This window comes from Mizuhopecten yessoensis, unplaced genomic scaffold, assembly GCF_002113885.1.
Source record: "Mizuhopecten yessoensis strain PY_sf001 unplaced genomic scaffold, ASM211388v2 scaffold739, whole genome shotgun sequence".
Lineage (NCBI taxonomy): Eukaryota > Metazoa > Mollusca > Bivalvia > Pectinida > Pectinidae > Mizuhopecten > Mizuhopecten yessoensis.
Genome location: NW_018403697.1, coordinates 687746 through 713373, shown reverse-complemented (window position 1 = coordinate 713373; position 25628 = coordinate 687746). Strand labels below are relative to the sequence as shown.

At 34.4% G+C, this 25628-nt stretch overlaps 1 protein-coding gene across 1 annotated transcript in view; it reads left to right on the top strand.

Moving 5' to 3' along the window:
- The first annotated feature begins 3451 nt into the window (after window positions 1-3451).
- The window catches only part of LOC110452294, a 39986-nt gene continuing 17809 nt past the window's right edge, over window positions 3452-25628 (top strand). Inside the window, exon 1 of the mRNA XM_021500718.1 lies at window positions 3452-3777. Coding sequence (XP_021356393.1) covers window positions 3658-3777 — 120 coding nt within the window. The 5' untranslated portion in view covers window positions 3452-3657. The remainder of the gene's footprint in view (window positions 3778-25628) is intronic.

Sequence of the window (25628 nt, the reverse complement as noted above, 5' to 3'; positions counted from 1 at the left end):
GTTTGTCCCTCGGTGCTGATAGTTGGCCGAGCGATTTATTGCTCGACGTTTCTCTGCTTGTAGTAGAACATGTGTGTGTACTTGGTTTTATATTCCATGAAGTCGAAGGCTGATTGCAATACAACACACAAGCAATAACTAGCACAGGGAGCAACTGCTTTTGACTTAACAATGACAGAAATTTAATAAATATTTTATTACATTTATTAATAACATCCAACATTACTTATTAACTATTGTGTCAGCTACTACAACGAAAAGTCTTCGAGAAAAAGTGTTTGTACGATTTGAAATACCTCAGGAAATCATGAACATTTTCTGTGAAGTGTACTTGTTATACTGTACAACAAACTGTTCTTTTTTTCCACAGTAGAGAATAAAAATCAATCTGCCATATAAATACTCACACGGAGAATTAACAACAAAGCAGTCAATGACATTTGAATGCTAGAAATCAATTTCTTTTAAAGAACAAAATAAACGTTATCGTGACGTGACCGTTAGTATATAAGTCATGTAACCGATGACAATTCAAAAACAGGTTATATTTCACAGTTACAAGACAATAAATTAATGTAGTTAAATGTTTTTTCACGTTTTTACCAACTTCGTATGGAGAAAGCGTTAATAACAAAAGAAAGTCGATTTCAGAATATAAAGAACAAACGCAATGCATTATGTAAAAAATATATTTATGCAACACATCAACGGTAACTGATTTAAAAAATAATGGTTTTGTTCTATATGAAATCTGTACAAGTTATTCCTCTAGACCAATTCTCGAAAACCAAATCATTTGCATCTATTGTTTTCCTTACTGATAGATTTGGAGTCGCAGCATATATACAGATACACATATTTATTTATACAAACACTGAAAGGTCATGATGTTTTTCATCTTCTTTCGGTTAAGGATAAAAAACCACATATTTGGCCAAGTTTTGAATTGTAATATCTACTTTTTCTGTAATTTGGAGTATAGGAGAATTAAAAGAAATAGAAGCCAATACCATAATTACTTTTGTTCAATAGCTTCTAGTCGTTTCCAGTAGATAGACCTTTGATTTTATCTCAGACTGTTTTAAATGATGTTACGCACTGCTGTATAAGTATTCAATAATATGATCGAGATATTCACTTCCTTGTCCTTGTCATAAGGCAGAGGTAAATCCCCTTTACCTACAGATAATGCTTACACATCAGTGACAGGTATTTCGCTTTTCTAATAGATGCTTTCCGTGTTAATTCTGTTTGACAATCGTTACTGTTTATTCCATGTGACAGATTAAAAAAGTAAATTTAGGTATAAGGAAACATAGGTGAATAAACCAATTTACTTCCTCTGCAGATAAAAATGCAATATCCCTGGTGGTTCTGTCAAACGACAACCTCAGTTAAAACATCATACCTTCAATTATATAATCACGCTTAAAAGTGCATTTATATCTAATATTATGGTAAGCTGTTTTAAATTAAAGCATTCTTTTATTTTAGTTCAGAGCGGGCAGAAAGACGCATTGCTCTTTAGAAGAGGTGGATCATCTTATACAGTTTGAATAGTAATTCCTACATCTGTTTCATGACATGCCGTATAACATATTACAGAAATAGATTGTGTTTAGTTTAGAAACAGAGAAATACAATTTAAAGAAATTCAGAGTACTTATATGATAGTGTTGGTCACTATTAAAAACAGGAAACTCATCAACTAAAACACATATATGATATTTTGTCTTCCTTAAAACTAACGATGAAATATTCAAGAATAGTTCAAATACGCTATAGATTACTGAAGATATGCTTGAAGGCTAGGAATGCAGGATAACGAATTGTAGATATTATATTAAGTGAACCTGATTGACTTCGAAAGATTTTTGTTACCATTCCTGACAAGCTAAAATATTGAAAAATCTCATAATTGCTTTATCTTGGAAACATGTTTTTTTCGTTAAACACAGACTGTCGCTTACACAACGCTAACCAACGTTTTAGATACATAATGCAGCTCTGATTTTTCCTTTCGAATTTAATTTGAAATTGGGTTTTTAATACTAGAGAGATATATGCGTAAGGTATAAGCGTCTTTGTCATCAACGGCATCTAAGCCAATGTAAGTAATGTTGCGTTTTAAAACTACGAACCAGAACAACGAAATCACATGGCAAACTACTGAGCATAGAATACAGTATACCTTACACAATCGAATCAACAAATTCAACGGTAATATCAGTTGGGAATCATTGATATAGAAAAACATAAACAAAAACCAACATTACGCTATTCAACATTTTACCTTATTATGAAATGTATCCCTAGTGATGTTTTTATTTAAAGTTTCACCTAAGTATGTGTATGATCTTAGTAAGTGGCTTTAATATGAGATGGAAGCGTCTAAGAATCTTTGATTTTATTATTGATATAATATTTTGATTTATTAGAATAAAGTCTAACGCTTAAATCCGAAGTAGTGTTTTCAACAAAAAGCAAATGCAGTTTACAAATAAAAGTCTAATTTACTCGACAAAAAGTAAAATTTTCCATAAAAATGACAAAAAATATAAAATATTATGGACAAAAAGATTCATCCTTATTCGTTTTCATAATCAGTTATTATAACACAAAGTTTCCCACAAATTCACTTTATTTTGATGCTATCAAGTCGTGTTGCATGAATTGAGTAATAACTTAACATATGACAAATTATAGGTAGGGTTTCACAAAAATTTACAAGATTTTATTCTGTAGTAATTTGTCAAAAATAACAAACTGTTATCTTCTGTCAAATTATTTTATTTTTGCGAGAGATTAAGTTTAGCGCTATGAATCAGGAAAGAGATGAAGCCAAATCGTTTTAAATCTTTAACGAATATTAATTGAAACATAATGTAGAATTCCAATTATCAATACTGAAATACCATCCGTTGGTTAGAAAAAGGAAATATAAAAGCATAGTTTTCGATTCAGTAAAAACAAAGAAAGAAAATGAATAAAATTCAAAAACAAAATGTTTCAAGCACATGTTAAACATCGTTCTAACGTCATGAACCAACCGAACGAACCATGAACTGTACATGAACTGTACATTCACTTTGAAGCCGCTATTTGTGTCGTTTAATTTGGTTAATCGATGCAGATAAATAACATTGGATTACAGACGAGCTATTGCAACTAACTTGAAAACTAATGAGCTAATTTAAAACGTATTCGTATTAACGTTTACCAGTAATGTTCAGTAATTATAATCAATACCCACACAATCACAGGTGAGTCCTTGCAATTGACTATGGCATTATTTGATATCATGTATTAACGCGTACAATTGATACCTTCTCTACCAAAAATAGCCATTAATATATAACAATTATAATCAATACCCATCTTGCACGGTGATCACTTCCGTTCAGTTAGACGCAGTACTACCTCGCTAATAAAGGACTACGTACGAACTTAGGGAAGCCTAACTGAGCCGTGTTCCTGCCAATAATATCGTTGCTTGCTGCAGGCGTTCGTTCAGTGGGCGGAAGAGTAGGGAGCGCTTGTACAGGTTAGCCAACTTATATAAAGGGGGAAGCAGCTGTACGAGAAGAGCAAAGGCCTGTTGAACATCAGCTGCCATTTACCTTATCCTGCTAGAGGAGCATATTACATTCAACAATTATGATAGGTAGAGATGTATACAGATTATGTTTCATGTTGGGAACAATGTTTGTTTGTACATTACTCATAACCACAGCAAAAGCACAGTCAGCCGACGAAAACTTGTCATCAGCACTTCAGGTGAGTACAATATACCTGTAATCTGTTACGTTTATTTTACGTTTTATTTGGAAATGACAATAAGCTCTGCATGATCCGACGCTATAAATGCAGAACTGACAACGCATTCTGCACAAACTGGGATAAATAACATGTTTAAAAAAACGTTAACAAATGAAAAACTATTCCAATTGAAATTTAGGTAACATTTTATTATACTTATGAGAAAAACTTTCGCAAACGGCTACGTTACATGGTTTTCATACACTACTTTTCATCATTTTTAAATTGCCTTTATTAGTCATTAAACATTACGTTCTTTATCTCTACTTTAAAGTCAAAATACTTATTAATATTGATATATATATATTCATTAGATATTAAGTGCCATAATCTTTGTCAAAAAACAAATTTGATAGGTAGGATGTATGATAAACCAATCTTTTGTACATATATATATTATATCCGAAAACTTCTCCTCTAAACTTTTTACCTTGCATTAGAATGTACATCGAACAGTAGAAGTGAATATAATTCAATTTTATCCTTTTACTCTATGCTAAATAAACATATTTTAGGGTTCAGCGTTAGAAAAACTGCACATCGACTTTTCAAACACATTTGTCAACGAAAAAATAAGGAGGTACATATTAAAAAGTGTAATAAAATAAGAACATAATATCTTTTTATTTATTTTATTAGATTGTTTGTATTTCCTTCATAAATGTCATCTATAAATATTTTATGTTCAAAAACATTGCTTGCATGACAATACAAAAGGTTACTCGAAACATTTGCGCTGCCTGACTTTTCGGTGTCCTAGCCATTGTCTTAATAAGTTAATACTGTTTGCTGCAATACATTTATGTTTTTGGGGTAGGTCTATCTGTAATGTAATATAATAATGTTCTATGTCACAGATGTGTCACTTGTTAAAAGCTATGGGTAACACGAACTGAATGGGTTAACGCATAAACATAGAACTGTACAGAAAAAAAGTTTTAAATTTGATAACGCTGAGGTAAAACTCATTGATTTTAATTTCGTACTTACTACATAATCTGTACTTGGTGATATGCAGTGAATTTACTTTATAATGGAAGAGTAAACCTGGACCGGGCTATAGATTTCACACATTTCACAAACAAAGAATACCAAAGCCTGAACACAAATCGCACATACAGTTGTAAGCCTGCCTTAAAGTGGTGTTGTCTATACAGAAATAAACTGAGTACCTGCCTATTCCAACTTACTTTGCTTTATTACAATCGAATAAAGAATGAGATATTTGCATCGCGCCCGTTTTCTGATATGTCATGTTTCAGTAAAAGGGAGCGATGCGAAGATCTAATTTCAATTAGATTGGCTTCAATCGTTCCTGGCCTTTTTAATGTTTTTCCGTCGACATACATTGTATACCATGTCACACACATGTGTTGTTGTTTATTTTCGTTTTGATGGATAACACTTTCTTGAATGCTTTCGGCAAATAACACGGCATACAATCTAGTTTCTTAATATGGCGTATAACGGCTGGGCATTACGAAATTTACATCTTGGTTCGGCATAAAACGGACAACACCATCCGGTTTCTTGATTCCGCATAAAACGGACCATACATTCTTGTTACTTGATTCGACAAAAAACCGGACCATACGTTCTTGTTAAATGATTCGGCATAAAACGGATCATACAATCTGATTACTTGATTCGGCGTTTGACGTATTACTCATACTTTTTTTGCGTTTGACGTATTACACATACCTTCTGGCGGTTGACGTATTACACATTTTTTTGGCGTATGACGTATTACGCATACTTTTTGGCTTATGGCTATCACTGTTTCTTGCATCCGCGTATGACGTATACGGTATTGGTGATTCTTGACTCGGTGTTTGACTCAGCAAACGTTTTTGTTTAAATTTAAACCATTAGATTCAATTATCATAACAATGAGTATTAGTAGTTGTTTCCCCTAATTTGATAATACCAGCTTGTTTGTATGTGTTTGTATGTGTTCTAATGTCTATGTATATGCTTGTACCACTGTCTGTTACTATTTTTGGAAAGGGCTTAAATAGACTATGCCTGCTACCCAATCCATTTGTCCTTTGACAATAAAATTTATTAAAATTGAAATACGTTCTTTTTACGGCAATGTACAGATCATAGATGTCGTCATCTGGCAGTTGCAGCTCTCACATACTTTTTCCAACGCAAAAAAAAGATCATTTAAACCAATTATTACCGCGCATTACATATCATACTTATCTATCATAGTGCCTAATACGTTCAATCTTATTTTGGCACATATTACATAACTGCAGCGTTAGTTAGGACTAAAAAATGTTTCATGTGCCCCAATTTTGAGGCATCGCTGTTATAAATTAGTTCATAATAATATACAGCATTTGATATAGCGTCCTATCTAGCTAAGTTAAGCCACTCTAAAGCTCTTTACAGTACATAGATATACAATTGATCCAATTAGCACTTACATTAATTAATACAATTTTGAGGAATTTCTATGGTCTCCATGGCAATCTTTCCTTCCACGGTTTTGTTTACTTTTAAGTATTCTGTTGTTGTTTTTTCGTCCTGTCCGTTCCCAGTTTATCATTCCTAATCACTGTCTAATTATAAATTTCCACTTGTGTCATACAAGTCTCATTATTCTTCGACACCGATTTTCTTTTTTTTCAACACAGTTGACAAGACAGTGTGAAGACAAAATGACAACTTTGATATTATATTTGATGATGGATGTTTTATATAGCGACTGATGTACTTTCAAGTTTTGCAAACCTAAGATATGTAAAATTGCAACTTAAAAACAAAAAATCTGGTGTTGCTTTTCATACTTCCGACGAACATTCCAGTAATGTTATTATTTTTATGAAGATGATTTAAACCCAGTTCCATTATGAAATTTGAACTTTATCAAACTCTTATTTCTATGTAACCTCAGCCTATTGTTATATATAGACCTTTTGAGACAATATCAGTATAACGATGAAAGTGAAAGTTGATGTATTTAATGTTTGATTTTTTTTCGTGATTATTGATAAAAGATTCTAAATGATCGTTATGTATTCAAGTGTTAAAAGGAAACTTGCCATGCCTTCTAGCAGGTCAAAATATTGTTTTAATATAGATCATGTTTAATCATTACTTTCAAAGTGAAGCATATTTCACAAAAGTGTTTCGTTAATAGTTTTGTGTGTTACATTTTAGTAAAAAAACAAAACAAGTTATGCCAAAGCAACTACTACGTTATCTTAAAGTATTAAAGTTCTTCAAAGTATGTTTTAAAACTTTTAAAACACCGACATAACGCCTAATAGTGTGGTAGCGTTGCCGTTCATGGCGAGTAAATTGCTGTAAGTGAAATATTCTTTAAAGGGGATGTGCACTTACCATCAAACAAAACGTTCATCTGATTTTAAACAATGTGTTATTATCATCTTTGGGGGGAAAATAAATTCTTACAATGCACCATTAAGTACAATTCAATGGAGAAAAAAAACATCAGATAATTTTGGGATGATAATAATTTATACATTAACACCAGGCTCTCTTAAACAAAAATATAAGTCTCTGATCGTTCGGAAGTGGTGAAATTTATATATTGATTTCGAGTTTGCAAAAGCATACATACTGACAGCCTGTCATTAATTGCGGCGTAAACAGAAACCATGCCATGTTTCAAACGGTGACATACAAGATCAACAATGTTTATATTATATTTTATCTAATAATCTGTCCTTTATAACCACATCTAGCTAGGGAATATCAGCTGAAACAATAATTTCAAAACGAGATTTGTTTTATTAAAAATTAAAGGGAACAATTAATTTTAGATACATTACACATTTCTTCCTAAACCCCAGTAGATTGGAGGACAACATAAGCCTGGTGTATCGCCGGCATTAAGCAGGCGACTTATGAGGGGGTCCCTGCAGAATCGCGGGCTTTCGTCTGTATTTTCTGATAATATAACTTTAAAGAAATCTAAATGATATACTGCCCCCACTGCAACACTTGGGACCTATATTGTTCCTTTTCTCACAAACAAACAAACAAACAAATAGACAAAACAAACAGATAAAAGCATTGCTGTACATCCAGTTCAATCATGGTCATTTGATGTGGTAACAGGATATACAAATACGGAACGAATTGACACCTTTATAATTATTGGCCTTCTATATCCCACTTCATGATTGTAAACCGCGATCTTTGGGAACATTTTCTTGATTTTAGTTTGTGTATATGGGGGTTTAACGTCCTTCCAATCACTAAGGTCTTATGACGCCGTACGACTAGGGAGGAACACCCAAAAGACAGAGCAGAAAAGTGATGAATAAAATCATATACATCCCAATTGTTCAAATTGGGGCACCAGTTCTATTTCGGTTTCCCCAACGCCCTCTTGAAGGTGTCGTGGAAAGTACAATCACGATTCTACCTGGAGATCCATATTAGTTGTCCCTTAGATACATTGTATCATGCAGGGTGATACAGCAGGCCTATTCTTTCCCAGAACTGTGGGGTGAGATTAATATAATCTCTCACCCCCTTGGGGGTTAGATAGGGGAATCTCAACCCGAGGGGGAAGATTCTTAAGTTGCCAAACACGCTGGCCTCTCGATTGTATCCACGAGCTTGCGATGAGAAAATTGTTCTCGCGACAAACCCTGAAAATACAATGTAATAATATATAAGTCTCTCAAAAAGCATCCACGTCTTAAATGTAATAAATCATTAACATTTTACCAATTAGGCATGCGATCTGATGATAAGAAGTACATAAATATTAAACGTAGACTTAAAAAAAACTTTTTTGTAACAAAGGAACGAAACTCAATATGAAAACTATTCAGAATATAATGAACTTGAGTGACCGCGACACAGACACCAAAACATGTTTGCGTTGCATTACCTTGAATCCCTTCTTAAGTAAATATCAAATAAACTATGCTATTTGAAAATTTGATATGATCCCGAGTAGGGGTCTCACACAAAAGCAAAAGTGACATTGGTGTGATCAACAATTGGCGCCAAATGTCACCTTCAATAGTTACCACGTCACGAAAGTAATTTACAGCAGTTAAAGAGTTTGTTACGTCAGCATTTATCGACCCCTAGGTCACATACGTTAGGTACAAATGTACTGAGGCAGCAGACATGATTTAATGAAAGAAAACGAACGCATAAAGGAGATAAAGAGATAAATAGTGACATAAGGGACATCCTTGAAGTACACATATATAGGTATAGAAAAAGCACGCAATAAATCTCCCCTCGTTTTCGTCTGCAATTAGCACGGTGATAGATCCCTTAAGTATACTAACCATTAACCCGCACATAGCTCAGCCAGATTAGACATATCACCACAGAAATAATGACAATTTATCTTGAATTAAGTTCATAACTATGTGAGATTTTTCTCGTCATATCTGTTCAATGGCCTTGGAAATTATTAAGAGTAGGGTGATTTAAAGGGTTGTTTATTTGCTGGGCCCTTATTTTCTTGATTTCCACTGAAACACTTTTAAACGAAATGATGCGTCTCTCGAATGAATACCATTTGTATCCATCCTTACCGTAGCATAACTGTCTTTCTCATACTTGCCCGTGATAGACAGGAATTGACCCGAGAAAAGACAAACCTGGACCCAGTTTCACTAAAACTCGTAAAATTACACGTAAACGTAGACATAAATTCGTCAACTGGGAATATATCTAACGGCTGACTCCCCGGACGAAAATGATTAATATTCCGTTGCGAAATAAAAACAAAAGCTATCTTGTGTTGTTGTTTAAAGTTACGTTTAATCTTACGTGTACACCAGGACAGACATAGACTTATACGTAAATTCAGACGTAACTCTACGTTACAATTTTTAGTGAAACTGGTTTTAGACGTAAGCTACGTTTACGTTTACGTGTAGATTTCAAGCATTAGTGAAACAGGGTCCTGTCTTCTCCGAGGGAAAGACAGCCTTCATGCGTTATGACGTCATGATGTTATGACGTTTGACGCCAGCCAAGCCCACCAAATGAAATCGGCGTTGGGAATAATTCTGTTGTGTAGACTTTGTTCAATAAATTAAGAAGGACAATACTTACTGTGTTGATCGTACAGTGTGTGTTATTATGAAAATGGTTATATCTGAAAATATATAAACGAATGATCTGAACATATATAAACAAATACAATGATTCTTTTCGAAAGCAGCAAAGGCAGTTCAAGACCAAATGCGACCATTTTGGTTTTTCTCCAACTTTTGTATTAATGATGATATTCCCGCACGTCTGTATAAAACCAAATGGCACTAATTTGCCACCGAAAAGCTACATGGCAATTCCTCATTCCTAATCTGTATTGAAATGTCATCAATACAATGTTGCGGTCGTAATTATATTAAAGGGTTTCTGACACGCTCTCTTGTGTAAGTAGTCATTTTGTCCAGAGTGCTGAAAAACGGTAATCAGGAATCATTTTAAGGATCCCGTAAAATTTGTAAAACATGACATCATATGTCGAAAATTTGCAAAGGGATATATGAATCTGTCAATGCGCTATGGATGCAAGCACTTCATACTTAAAAGCGGGAACGTTATAAAAACTTCCTTTACGTCATCAATAGTGCGTGCTGGAGAAAATTTACGCGTTGATGACGTCATCAACTATAGATGTAAATGATGTTTTCGACACCAGGTGGCTTTTTATGACGTCATAAAAAATAAGTGTAATTTATATGATATTCCGTAAGAGAAAAAATATATCAATAACAAAGTGTAAATTTTGATGAAGTCCTTTCGTAAATGTGATTACGGGTGACGTCAGCATTGTCGTCAACAAAATGCCACCTCTGGATAAATTGGCAAAGCCGCATTATTTTGAAAAAGCTTAATCCATTTCATGCAGGCCTTTACTCTGTTCTGAATCAGAATTTGCCTACGTAAAGGTGTGTTGAACGATAAGGGTTATCCTAATGTGACCCCATCAACACGTTTCGAAGACGAGATGTCGACCATTCATAGACTGGTATTCGTACCATTTGATTAATCTAATTAGGATTTGATCCGAATTTACATTTGTCTTATATTTCGGCCTCGTCATGTATATCATGAACATATCATGTTAAATACCTTAATGTCCCTTTAACATTTTACCGAAACTTTCAGGAGACTAATTTGTGTTTTTACATTTCACTACTAATTGTTATGTCTGAATTGCATGTGCATGTCGATTTGAAATAATTGAATAGTTCTGGAATATTTTTTCTCTTATTTTGGCATTTTATCATATTTCGATCTTCTTATGCGAAAATGATGAAGTTTCACATGACCTCTTAACAACCATATTAACTGGAGTAAAATGCAGGCTTAAAAAATATTGTAACTCTGCGTTTTTACGGAGCACCATTGATCACATGTTGATTTCGTAAAAAAAAAACTGGATTGAAGAACTTACATGATTATAAATATCAGATTTATCTTGAAACAGTTGACCTCTTCTGACTGTACGCCATCGTATGTCGGCCAAGCTAAAACTTATGTCGAACAGATCCGTGTTGTAATGTGTGGGTTGGACCCCCATCCAGCCACTGACCACGTTCATTAGAGACTTCGTTATTAACAACACACTGGGCACAAGAAAATGTAATCGAGGAATGAAATTGTGCATATGATCAATGTTGTTGTTGACAATGTGTTTTGCTAAATTTAGCAGACTAATTGACTAATGGACTACCGGCTTTTAAATGGATATTTATTGTGACCAATTCCTTGTTGATTTGTCGTGTAAAATTAGGAAACTGATTGGAAGGAAACTTCGTTTTACAATACATTGTGAGCAAGTATGTTTGCTCAAGTGACGGGATTGCTCATAAAATACATATTTCGGTAGACAATGTTTCTGCATATTTTTTGTACTAGAATATTTGAAAAGAACCCGCTGTTATAATGGGCACTATTTGTGGAACACGTCTAGCTGTGCTATTTAGTATTGTATAACGCTGTAATTATGCCAGGACTATTAAAGAAATGCCACAGTTGATTTGCTGTTAAAGCACCTTTTACACATATCGGGATTTTCTGGGTACCTGCGTCCGGTTGGTGATCCATTTAGACATAGCTTTCTGCCCGACAGACTTCTATTTACTTTAAAGAACTTTTACGAGGACGCCATAATGACATTCCTTCAAACTATGACATTTTGTTTATTAGGTGTTTGATCATTAGTGGCCTACACCTTTCCTTGATGTAAGGATCCCCCCGTGTTCCACTGCAGAGGAAACAATATATAATTCCTTATCATACAAAAATAACCAGATATATTTTTCTTATGAAAAACTACTATGTATCAGAAGACAGCATAAAATAGCATGTAGATATTTCAGTCGAACATCGTTACCTCGAAGTCGTCGGGGTAGTGGAAAACTTCGAGTTATCAGAGTATTCGAGTTATGCGGTTCCATACATTTGCACGAGCAGTTGTTGATTTTCTTAATAGCCAATGCTTATAATCAATCGATGAATTATATAGGTTACGATTTTAACAGTGGAATGCATGGCCAAGCTTTGTGACCAATTTTTTGGTTTGCACTGTCGTCTGTTTGCGTGTACAAAAGTAAAACGGACTCGCAATAAGTACAGAATACTGCACTACTTATCAAAATAATGACCACAAGAAAAGTTTTATCAACAGTTCAACCTTTAAACGAAATGATTAGTCTTGTTAGCAGTTCAGCCTTTGATTAACAACAAAATACCACCCACAGTAGTTTTATTATTTTGGAAGATAGAGTGGATTGCGTCACCATGCTCATATATTCAAATGTGTTAATAGCCCAATGCACAGAATTGGACTTCAATATTCAACAACAGCGAAGTATTAACAGTTTGTTAAGACGAACGTCATTATCAAAAACTACGAAATCGTGATCTCCAATATCAGTCAGACAAGAAAATATCAGGAATTTTCCCCCTCAACAATGATATCTAGAAGATCGTTTCTATAACCAAGGATATTCGAACCTCATTTTTATAACCTTTGACATCTGGAACGTCGTCATTAAAACTTTGCTTCACTGTGCTTAGTACACTACTCTGTAATTACAAAAAGCGAAATGTTCACCTCCGTTATTATATACAGGCATTACGCTCTAAATAAACGTAGTCGAAAACTATGAAATCTCAAATTTTACTCGGATGCGTTAGGATAACCCAACAAATGTATTTTGGCTTTTTCGAAGATGTGCCCAATTTAAAAAAACATAAACTCGGGTTTCTACTTTTTTCCCCCTCAACAATGATATCTAGAAGATCGTTTCTATAACCAAGGATATTCGAACCTCATTTTTATAACCTTTGACATCTGGAACGTCGTCATTTAAACTTTGGATGCCTGAACTTCGTTATTATAAACTAGGCTATCTGAAACGTCGTGATCATGTACAAGAATATTTCAACCTCATTATCACAATTCAGGATATCTCGAACATTTATCATTCTAAACTATGATATCTCGAACCTTCATCATTCTAAACTAGGATGTCTCGAATCTTTAGCATTCTAAACAAGGATATTTCGAATTTTTATCATTCTTAGCTAGGATATCTCGAACCTGTATCATTCTAAACTAGAATATCTCGAACCTTTATTATTCTTAACTCGGATATCTCGAACCTTTATCATTCTAAACAAGGATATCTCGAACCTTTATCATTCTAAACTAGGAAATATCGAACCTATTTCATTCTAAGCTAGGATTTCTTGAACCTTTATCATTCTAAACAAGGATATCTCGAACTTTAATAATTCTTAACTGGGATATTTCGAACCTTTATCAATCTAAATTAGGATATCTCGAACCTTTATGATTCTAAACTAGGATATCTCGAACCTTTATCATGATAAACTAGGATATTTTGAACCTTCATCCTTAAAAACTAGAATATCTCAAACCTAGAGCGTCGTTAAGACAAACTAAGAAATATCGGACAATTGTTATTATGATCTACAAAATTTCAAACCTAGTTCGATCATGTTTGTATGCACATTTTATTGTTGATACTTTAGTTACTATGATGCAATCTAATTGAAATAATCTAGGGTTCTCATTTCAACTCTAAATTTATGTCATGGTCTACAAACTTTGATAAGACTGTGCAGACGTTCAAGTAAAAAAGACTATAATCGTTAGAAGAAAAGGTGTGTATACAGCTTGCATGACTCTTGAGTTAAGTATTAATCTTTATTGAGTTTTCATTGTTCACTGAACTGTTTAAATTCTTAATGTATTTTTATTTTTTTTATTAATTTCGCGGGTACTAGAAACACACGAAATAATTAAAAAAAATCAAGGAATGGTATGAAAACAACGAATTTTATGTCCCACGAAAACTATGTTTTCACAGTATATCGATTTGTCCACACTATTAATGTAAAACAATGAGATGATATGACCCATTTCGTTATTGATTTTTCTGAAATACATATGGAAATCAAGTATGGAAGACGACAATTTATCATTTTCCTTGTTAAAGTCAGTATTCAATTACGCTTACAAGATAAAAACGTCATTTACATTGGCTATACTTTTTATCTTTGAACAATATACATAATCCTAAAATAATGTTTCTGAAAAAGGCCTTTTTAGTTTGAACCAATTCAAGTAACTTATCATTATTTTCATATTTATACATACTTTGATGTTGAGAAACTCACGCCATTAAAGCCGAGCAGCTATTATTGTGTATGAATCGAAACGATTATGTTTTGTATCATATGTTAGTCATAAACTTTTATTGAGCAATATACTTAATAGCAACGTAAACACACGATATTATTGCTTGAAGACAAAAATACTGCGATACACCAGTTCATCATGCTCGAATAGAAATGCTTGCATGAAAGAAATACGGCCAAATTCTATCTGCTTTCTACCATAGCGTTCGTTATCATACCCCATTAGCTCAAAAGCAATGAACGATTAGGGTACGTTTGATTATTATCACGAGTAGCAATTCGCTTTATGAAAACGGGTAATATCACAAGATCTGATCGACGAACGCCAAAAATCTGGGAAGAGCTACACGAAATGGACAATCCGAGGAAAGGAATGAAAGAAAAAGAAAAAGATTAAGGATTTCCGTGAATCTGAAATAAGTATTTTGGCCTTGGCGATATCTACATTGCAGAATGAAATAAGATTTATTCGACAATGATTACGACAAAAGTGTTCGAATTTGATATCACTGTTCCATGATCTGATCTAAATGGCAATATTTCTATTTAAGGAATTCAATTAAAAATACGTGAAGCTAGCGTATCTCAGCAATTAATACGTATCAGGGAGGATAGCAAAGATTGGCGAGAAACATTATTGTACCTGCTGATTTCCGCTGGGATAAGACCGAACCTACATCTTGATGAATTGCACAGGTCCTACCTTAGACATTGAATCGTATAGATCAGGATGGTGATACAAAGTGGACGTTTATCTACAACCTGGGCAAGATCGTTTTGGTACATTATCCGGCTTCAATATTAATATCATTCAATTGGATTACAAATGAATATTGTCTACAGCGATTCGAACAAAAACAACAAATGTTGAAAAGCATCCCTCTTTAACAGCTAGTGAGAGCTATCTTATTGTCTTCCCTCTGATAAATTAACCATTTGATGCAGCCTTTGAGATATGTGTGAACTTGCTAAAAGTTCATGTAAGGTGTGTTTTTGTTCTCTCTAGATTAATATCCATTGGGTTCTTGTTATAAGTTCCTGGGTTTCTATAGATTTGACAAATAATTCATATGCGAGTACCCTCATGGGTGTCAGCCAATATGTTTCTTATTATTTTTTTATCTATATGTGTAACCTTTACGCTCTGAAAACACATTTTGCTGGGGTGTGTATGTCACCGAGTGAGTATTTATAGTATTCCTAATCATAAAGTACAACCAGTGAGATATCAACTTATGCTATTTCGATGACTTTATCACAGTATGTACTCTGTCATCGTCATCAGACCCTTAAGTACGGGTCGATTTAAAATAAGCATGAGATGACACTCGATTCGCCAGTCTGTTTGAAGTACTTTATGAACGCGCACAAAAGCTATTTATCGACCAAAAATAAACAAATAAATAAATACATGAATGAAAGTGTTATTCTACGACACTGTTGCTGCAAGTTGTCAAAGTTAACAAAAAGTAAGACTTATTTGTATAAATAAAATAAGAAACCAAAAAATGAATAAAACAGGCTAAAATATTCAGAAATAAACAGGGTTCCTATTTTGTAGAGAAAAGACAATAATAGGAACAAAAGTAGCACCTTAGCAAAAGGGACCTTGTGATGATTCCTTTCAAAAAACAAGACAAAAACATGCGCTCCATGAGAACGTTTCGTTTGAAATTTACATCATAAATATATCTTGCATGAGCTGTCAGCAAGATGTTGTCATGCGCCGGAAGTGAAAGCGGTGCGCACGGAAGTTGCGCTCATCCTAACTATCCTTATTACGCCTTAAATGACATGGAGTGTGTGATGGTCTTTCATTAGAACAAATGCATTTAATTAGTGTATTTTTTGTCATAACGAGTACACATTTTTTTCTGAATCATAAACACATTTTAATATCTATAAACCTAACTGGCTTTGATAATATTGCCTTTCTACGTCAATTTTACCAGTTTACTTTTACCAAAAACACAACAATTTCAATTGACAAATCTTTAAACATGAGTTATGTGCTCTTAACATATTTTATATGCTATTTATACATATGACACGATCAGATCAAATGTGTTTGAATCGGTTCTGTATTTTGAAAATATCAATTTTCGCATGACTTCTTATTTTTACGATAAACAGCAATGATCTTCATGAAATATTTAATATTTTTAACTGTCATTGTTTATATGATAGTTCAAACCTTTATAAAATGGAGCTGCGGTGACCAAAAGGTTAAGGCGTCTGACATTCTGCTACCACTAGCCCTACACCACTCGGTCGCGGGTTCGAGACCGATGTGGGGCAGTCGCCAGGTAGGTCGGTGTTTTTTCTCCGTAAACTTGGGCTTTCCTCCACCACCAAAACCTGGCACGTCCTTAAATGAACATAGCTGTTAAAAGGACGAAAAACACAAATAAACTGGAATACTAACCCTCACAGTGTTGCCTCCGCCACAACATTTTGATGTTCCGTAGATTGTCTCCCTTTACCAAACTTTGTTTAAGGATGCTCGTACCACTACCGAAACTGTAACTAAGCAATACTAACCTATTTTCCAGTATGGCTATAACTTTGATAAATCATTTACGGATAGAAAACAAACCTTACGGGATTTTCCTATGAAAAAAAACAGAACATAAAATAAACAACACATAATAAACAAATGTGTTCTGAGTGAGTCTAGACTGGGATTCGAACCCTGGACTTCAGGTCGTTATATGCTAACGCTGTTACCGACTTCACTGCCTAGTTAACGGAAGTGTTCTGGCCCAACTATGCCTAAGTTTGAAAAAAACGCAATACCGTAGGGCAGGGATTCTTAATTAAATCTTTTCTCCAAAAGTTAAAAAATTGCTCATACACGATATATAATTATAATCTGTATGATTGATTGACCTTCCTTGTTAGGTTGTGTACGGTTTCAAGATTTGGCATAGCTGAGGTGACATGATGAGTCATCGCAAAGAGCATTTTTTAGTGTCAACACATTGGAAAGTGACGTCATAAAAAACCGAAGGTGACACCTCACCCGATTATATCAACATTAACGTATGGTGATCAGTTGCCTTGAGATTTAAGAAAAATACCATAATCGCATTCGGTATGCACATATTCGGCTATCTTTTTAAATAGGACGGGGACGGCGGAATTTTACAATCAAAAAGCAACCTGAATTGAAATTTGTACAAGCTAGAGAAATATTGCATGGTAAGCCCCCACCTATAAGAATTGATTAAGCGCCTGCTAATTTAGCGGCACATTATTCAGCCGATGCTTGGGGCATTTAAATTGTGGAGGATGCAACACATATGGTAAAAATACGAGGAAATATTAATCCAATATATATCCGGAAAAAAGACAGCTGTTCAGAAACAGGGCAGTGTTTGTACCTCCTCAAATATTTACAGTTTCTAGAGAAACTTCCATCTCAAAAGTGTCGGTTTTGTCTTCAATTCAGTCCGGTATGTTGACACATTCATCGTTCACAAGCCGCTCCTTCACCTTCAATATCAACAAACAATGAATGACTCCGCAAAAGCGTGGCGCGAAGCGTAACCGTATCACACATCGGGCTTAAATGGAATATTTGTAATCCTTCCGCGGAATATAGTCCGGCTAAAAGAGCGTGTTTTAAGGAAAACCTTGATAGTACTATGAATATAAATTAATCCTCAAATATGAATAGTATTTACTTCTCATCAAGAAATAGGCCTGGGTAGTACCATTGCAACGGGGGAATACCACCAGCAAGAAATCATACAACCGATACATCATAAGTGCTTGCAATTAATTCACTGTCGTTTAATACGCAAAGATTATATTTACAGTCAATCATAGCCTATATGAAACTAAAGTATTACAAAGCATCTGTTGATATGATTGGTTAAATCGAACTATACTTCAAAAATAGGTAGATGGCATTGTTATGTTTTGGTTGTTAGGATGATTATTAAAGAGAACAAGACTTAAGATTAACAAAATACTGATTAGATAATGATAAAAGAGTAAAACAGGATATTGTATGAAATGTTGTCATTCATTGTCACTATAATGCTTTCAATTAAAGTCTGTTTCCTTCAACGTTTTTTTTTCATCATCTGGTTTATAGACTAATTGAGATGCAAATAACCTAAACGTTTGTCCCTTGTAATATTTGATATACATTAAGCTGTCCCTACACAAAACCTTAAGGAAGATACTACTTATCTGTACAAAGAACTCATTCATGTTAAGTTTTCATCCATCACATTATTGGAGGCTTTGCTCTCTGTCGTCTAAATTAGATTTACAATGAACTTTTTCCCTGAAATAGCATAATTTGTAATAACTTACAACTTGTGTTTAGCTCTTTTAAATCTTACTGTCAAATATTTTAATTGAGCTGTTAAGCGATCGGGTGCTTAATGAATTGAATATATTATGGCGCTACTTTTCTCTCTTGAATTTCATACAAACCTTAATCCCATCGGATAACGAATGATGGAACAGCCGACCGGAGCTTACGTGTTCGTGATCCAACAAGCTTAACTAGACCTTGAAATTGAGATTTTGCATAAAAAGGTTGTCTAAACACACTCGAAATTACATATGTGCCAAATTAACATAATAAAACATGACCTATGAATATATTTCTTCAATGTTTAATTTGTAAAAATGTGTTTAAGAAAACTTACCATGAAGTTGATGGAGCTTTGCAAAATCGATCAGTACTGTTAGAGGACTATCGGTCAGATAGCTATAAGGCAGACGGTTAAACGTCTGCTGGTAAATAGAAGGGATTAAAGATACATTTGACAAAAACGCCATCAGGACAACCTATGTCACGATTTAGGATACAGGTACAAATACAGGATATATGAAATACACCAATGGCTTAACAGCACTATCAGCACCATTGAGATATACTCCCCGAAAGGATGTCTCTTTAATGATGGACAACGAAACAAGACTGGCATAAAAGTCTTGCATCCAGAGTCAGCAATAAGCCTCAACGCTGACGAGGTATTCTTTCATTAGAGTTTATTGAGGAATGGTAAATCCCAAGGGTTGTACGACCATCGGTTCGTTGAATGGAATTAAACGCTAATGGAGATCGGCTGCAGCGTTGTCAATACCTTGCTGATTATGAGACTGTACTTACTGAAATTCTCATTTGGCAGAATTCAAGGTTCATTTTTGTTAGGCTAGCACAAAGAAAGATGATTAGGTATTTTAAATTCTGTTGAGTACAACTTTTTCAACAAAATATTTTTTCAACAATTTTTTTTATTAAAAACAGAATTATTGATTTGATGTCGTCTGCTATTGGTGATTTGTTCAATCATATTGTTAAATTCGGTTAAAAGATTTTACGTTAAAATGACTGAAAATCTCAAAAATATATTAAGGATGATTAATTGATTACGTTTTTGTTTTTTCAAATGTAACGCTAAAATATGTATTTTCATATTAACTGATTTTACTTTATGTGAATTTATAAACATAAATTTCTTTGGAATACGATCTTTGTTTAGTGTTTACCACCTTCAGTCATAACGTTATGTGACGACTAACAAAATGCACTTACATATGTAATAGTGCCATCACACTGAAATGTCATAAACTGTACATGCTAGCGTGGCACCTCAACCGTTCATATCATCACCGGGTAAACAATTAAATCTTTCAAAGCTTGTTGAGGTTAATAAGTAGTTTCCATAATTTTTCAAAAAGGTTTTTCAAAAAACTGTTTTTAAATTACAATCACTTTTCATAAGACATTCATTTTGAATACATATACATAAAGATTTAGTTAAAATAAGTTAAAACAGCTGCCCATTGAAGTATAGTAAAATCTCGATAAACTGCCACCATTTGACCATAGAAATTGTGGCGTTATAAGGGGTTTGGCGGTAAATTGGGGTAAATGTATAAAGGAATTCTTAAGCAAACGAGTAAAAGTAACTTTGAAATATATTGGCGGTAAACGAAGTGATAAATGAAACGAGGGCCATTATTTCGAGGTTTTACTGTATAACGAAAACCCTGCCGAGATGAAAGAGTGTTGTGACAGCAGAGCAATCAATGCCGGTCACCACAATGTCCACTTGTAAACGGTAAAATAATAAAAGTCCTTATTCTACATGGGATTCTCACATTGGTCTCCTCACAAGATGACGTAGTGACGGAGAGGTACTTTCTCCGAACATGCATATATAAAGATGTTATAATAACCGTTGCATATATACAGACTTTATTATAACTGTTGCAAAATACTGTGGACATGAACGTTTCGGATGGATATTAAAAAACATGTTTTCAAAACAAGGTGTTGAGTTACATATGTAGCTTGGGAAATTTTTAAATTGTGTAATTACATTTTTTACCACAATACGCTGTGTTATTCCAGTCTCAGATCGTTGTATAAACACGCAAACTGTTAGGTTAATATGAGTTATATACAACACGTGGTATATGACCTTCACGAGTTTTGATTGGTCGAGAAGATGAATTTTGACCGGAACGACTTTTTCCACGCGCTTTTTGCCACATGCTGTTTTGTTTACGTCGTCTGCTGTCAACATCCGACAAATGTTGGTGACTTTGTGAGATTATGCAGAAAAGGGGGTTATAAAGGCAATATTAAAAGAAGGTGACACTTTAAGATTTGATCGTTAGTTTCAGGCAAAATTGCTACAAACGCTCGATATCGTTTCGACGTCACACCGTCGCGTGTCCAGGTCGTGAAACCAAAACAAGATCTGTCACAGTGTCGGAAAATATTTCGTTCCCCCAACGTCTCGTTATCGCAATTTGGACGGCCTGACTATGGCTGAACTTTCACAATAAATGTCAACCATAGAACCGTCACGAAGAAACGTAGGCCTAATTGTTATGGTTTTGGACATTGACAGCGATACGTTCGTCTTCATCACTTAGCGGGAGGCAGACTTCGTACGATATGCTTACGCGCATATAGTCCGTGGTTAATTTATATAAATTAATGCAATACTGCTACTCTCAATATTTAAAGTAGTTTTTCATGAAGTTGTTGCCGAAACATTAATTTTGACAATTATTAAATTTGTAAAAAAAAAGTCATTTTTGAATTTTAATGATTGACTTTTTACGTATGGGTCATATCACTACGCCAGCAGTGTGTATGTTATTTCCGACTGATCATGAGATTGTGGTAGAAACAGATCACATGACTCGTGGTTGTTGAGTATGATATTTATTTCACTCGAGTTAGTTAATTTTCAAAAGTTACAAAATACACGAGCTTTAGCGAGGTCTTTCTGTAACTTTTGAAAATTAACTAACGAGAGTATGGAAATAAATACCATACTCTTTGTGTAACCTCTATATATAATTGTTTAATTGATATTCTAATGCCAACTTTTGTATTGAAATTACAACACAACAGAAACAAAATAATGCCATTTCGCTTAACAATCCGATTTTTTTGGTCTGTAAATCTATGTTTGAAGAGGTATGTCCCCTTAGGTTTCGACATGCTGGACGTGTGATGTGTGTGATGTAGGCCCCCTATAGTTATACCTCCGTGACATCAGATAAGGAGAAATTCTATAGACTCAATGGGATCTATTATACCCATTACAGCAAATGTCATTTTTATCTTTCCTGTCTATTTTCTCTATACTCTTTTCACATCCCGTTTTGTAATGTATGTTAAAACTATCACTGTACAATCTAAAATCATAAGGCGATTACGGATTTTATAAGCCTCTGTTGAAATATTTGTGACCATATCTGACTTGTTGGCATGAAGATAGTCCCAGTTGTCCCTGGTACCAGATGCCTAGTGAATTCTTCCTTCACTCAAGGCATAAAACTATAATTGAAATAACTGGTTAAATGATGTTCGTGCTGTACCAACCTTGAGGGAATGGTAGCGTGTCCCTACTGAACATGTGTTAATTTTGTGAGTGGGATAAAAAGTAAGAGATTTATTGTAGATACAACAGCTATATAAAAATGTATAAATGTTTCATTGCCTGTGAAACAATTTAACAAAATGATATATTTGTATTGGGAGTAAAAATATCTCTTAAGTAATTTTAAAGCCATTTCCTGTTTTGTCGCATGAAGGATGATGAATATGTTTAATCAATATATGCATATGTATTTTATCTGTTTTGACACCTAAACACTTGTTATAATGGGGTAATTAAACGATGTAGTCTTTTTAATTAGTGAAACACTTTTATAAACACCCTGATAAGGCCAAGGTGTACTACATGTATACGATAGCTTTTCATCTGTCATCTTCAGTTGGAGTCAAATACTATTTCTAGTTTCCTTTTCTTATAAATATATCTGCATGGTTATATATTTATTGAACCTAACAACATTTATAGATATGTTTTCCATTTTATTTCAATATTTGCATTCTGTATGCTAGGACCCAATGACGAAAATGACATTCATTCTTGCATAACACAGGTAACCTCATCACTGCGTATTGATACACTACAATGACGTAGCACAGGGCGTACTTAGTTTAGGTCCGCCGTGAAACAGCCCTCGATGTATTTATTGTTTGGCTCATATTATTAACATTAAACATTATTGGCTTTATTTCAAAGCTAAAACAAGGAGTATAAAGTATATGATAATAATATACGACATGTATATAAATTCTACAAATTAAAGTGTGAAAATGGAACTATATTTTGTTTGTTTTGTTGTAATGCTGTTGCTAGGGTCCCTTGCGAAAGTTTTACATTTTCACGTGAAAATATTTTACGGCATATTTTTTGTCAATGTCTTGTTTTTCTCTACTGCATTTATTTCCTCAACGCCACATTTTTGTCTACGTCATGTTCTTCTTGACGTCATGTTCACTCTTCGCCACGTCATATTTGTTTTTCGAAATCAAGCTTTTCTTTACGTTGAACATAGTTTCTCTACTTTACTTTTTTCTGCTAATCATATCGTTACTCAGCGTCACAGTTTTTCCTACGTCATGTTGCTTAACGTCATGATTTGTCTTTAGCATACCATATGTGCCAAAGTCGTCGGTGCTGTGCCAAGACTTATCTTTATTCAAATACGCATAAAGTGTCATAGGACATTAAGTTTGGTTTGGTTTGGTTAGGTTTGTGTTTTACGTCCTATTATACATGTAACAGCTATAGTCATTTAAGGATATGGCAGGTTTTGTGGTGGACACTATGACTTTCGGCAAGTAGATCCACTACTTACGTAGACCCCGAACCCGCTACACACTACTAGTGATTGAAGACGGTAAGGCGACTTACCACTCGGCCGCCGTGGCTCTCCTTGTCACAATTTTGGTAAAATACTAGATAATTCTGCTTAATGTTTGCATATAGTAACCTCCCCTTCGTTAAATTTAAGATGTAGCTACAGCTGTCCTACTGGGTACAATCTGCATTTGATGAAGAAGTTGGATTGGTTGGAGTGAGCTATTGTGATCTGAGGTCCAGAGTTCGAATCGAAGCTAGTTCCGTTGCATTTTCACTCTCAGAACATTTCCCCCATTATTTCGTTGATTATTTTTTTCATAAAAGATATCATCTTCTTTACAAACATTATTCAGTAAAGATATTGCCATGCAGGTAAAATCTACCAAATGGACTATATTTACAGGGTTTGGCAGTGGTACGGGGATCCTTAAGAAAACATTTTGTAATATGATATAAAATCTCTGTCTCTTTAGGCAATATACTTGAGGTGAGCCTGTTTTCAAAAAATAAAAAAGTCCTTATCTATCTGTGCAAATACAGCAATCCTGTTTAATCATTGTTGTTCTCCGTGAAGCAGTGGCACTTCCTTACTGTTTAAGATATTCCTCCGCTGGTCAAAACGATTATTTATTAAGTAACGTTTCACATTGATATGTCGTCACATTCCAGAACCTTTGCGGCCTACCGTGGTAACGGTATAAAGGGTTTTATAAGCATTTCGTCATCTCGTCGCATTTTAATTCTTTTTTGGAATACATTAAACAAAGATGGTTCATCCTTTTAACATTTTGTACCACTTATTAAGGGCGGATTGGTCGAGTGATTAACACCCCGGCCTTCCACGCAGGCGGCCAGAGTTCGATCCCCGAACTCGTCGTACGCAGTAATATTCAAAGAAAGTGTTTTTCTCCTGCCTACACAACTCCAACAACCCAGATGGAGTATAAAATGATCTGGGGTAAATGTTGCGGTATCTGTGCTTTAGCATTCAAGTGAGGGGTGGCACTATAAATGATGCCGTTAGAAGCGCGGTCCCACTACCAACAGAACATATTACATTTCCAGCACACACATATAGGCATACGTATACACACATAGGGAGATATAAGTCAGGTGGCATATGACTAGTAGCTAGCGTCTGATAAAGCATCTAATTCGAGTTCCTCAAAATTGTATTGATTAATGTACATGTATATGCTAACTGTATCAATTTTATATCTATGCACTGTAAAGCGCTTTAGAGTGGTTTATATTAGCTAGAAAGAGCGCTACATCAAATGTTGTATATTATTATCAATTAGATATATATTAACATATGACTATATGGTTCTGTATCTTCAAAGACAATTTCGTATTGGTGTTTCTTTTTTTACGTATTTTAGTGATCATTCAATGGGTTTTTTCCTGTATGACATTTTGTTGTCCTACACCAAAGTGAGCCACGTCATTTCCTGTGACGTTTCAATTAATGGAAACAACAATTGAACAGCATAGGCAGATAACATCATACTATAGCCGGACCCGTTGCGGACAAAGCATAGTTCGTTAGTGAAACAAATGGTTTTTAAGGATAGGAGAAACATCATCATTCCTTTCGTGGTTGAGAATTCAAGATTTTTCTAAACCCATCGGTAAACCTCGGGTTTGACAATTTAAGAATCTTACCTTCAGGTTTAAGATTTGTCGTTACCAAGGGGACATACAAAGTATATGAATCCTAAATAAGTGAACCACACGGGATCCACGTGGTTTGTGTGTGTTGTGGTACTAAATAACGTGGCTGCTGCACTGTAGAGCCATTTCACTAAAGTGCGCCATTAATAAGGCTGAAACCCCTAGTTGACACCTACCAAATTGATGTTTTTATTTGTAGCTTCTGCCAGGCTTTTGTGACAGTGTTTATTA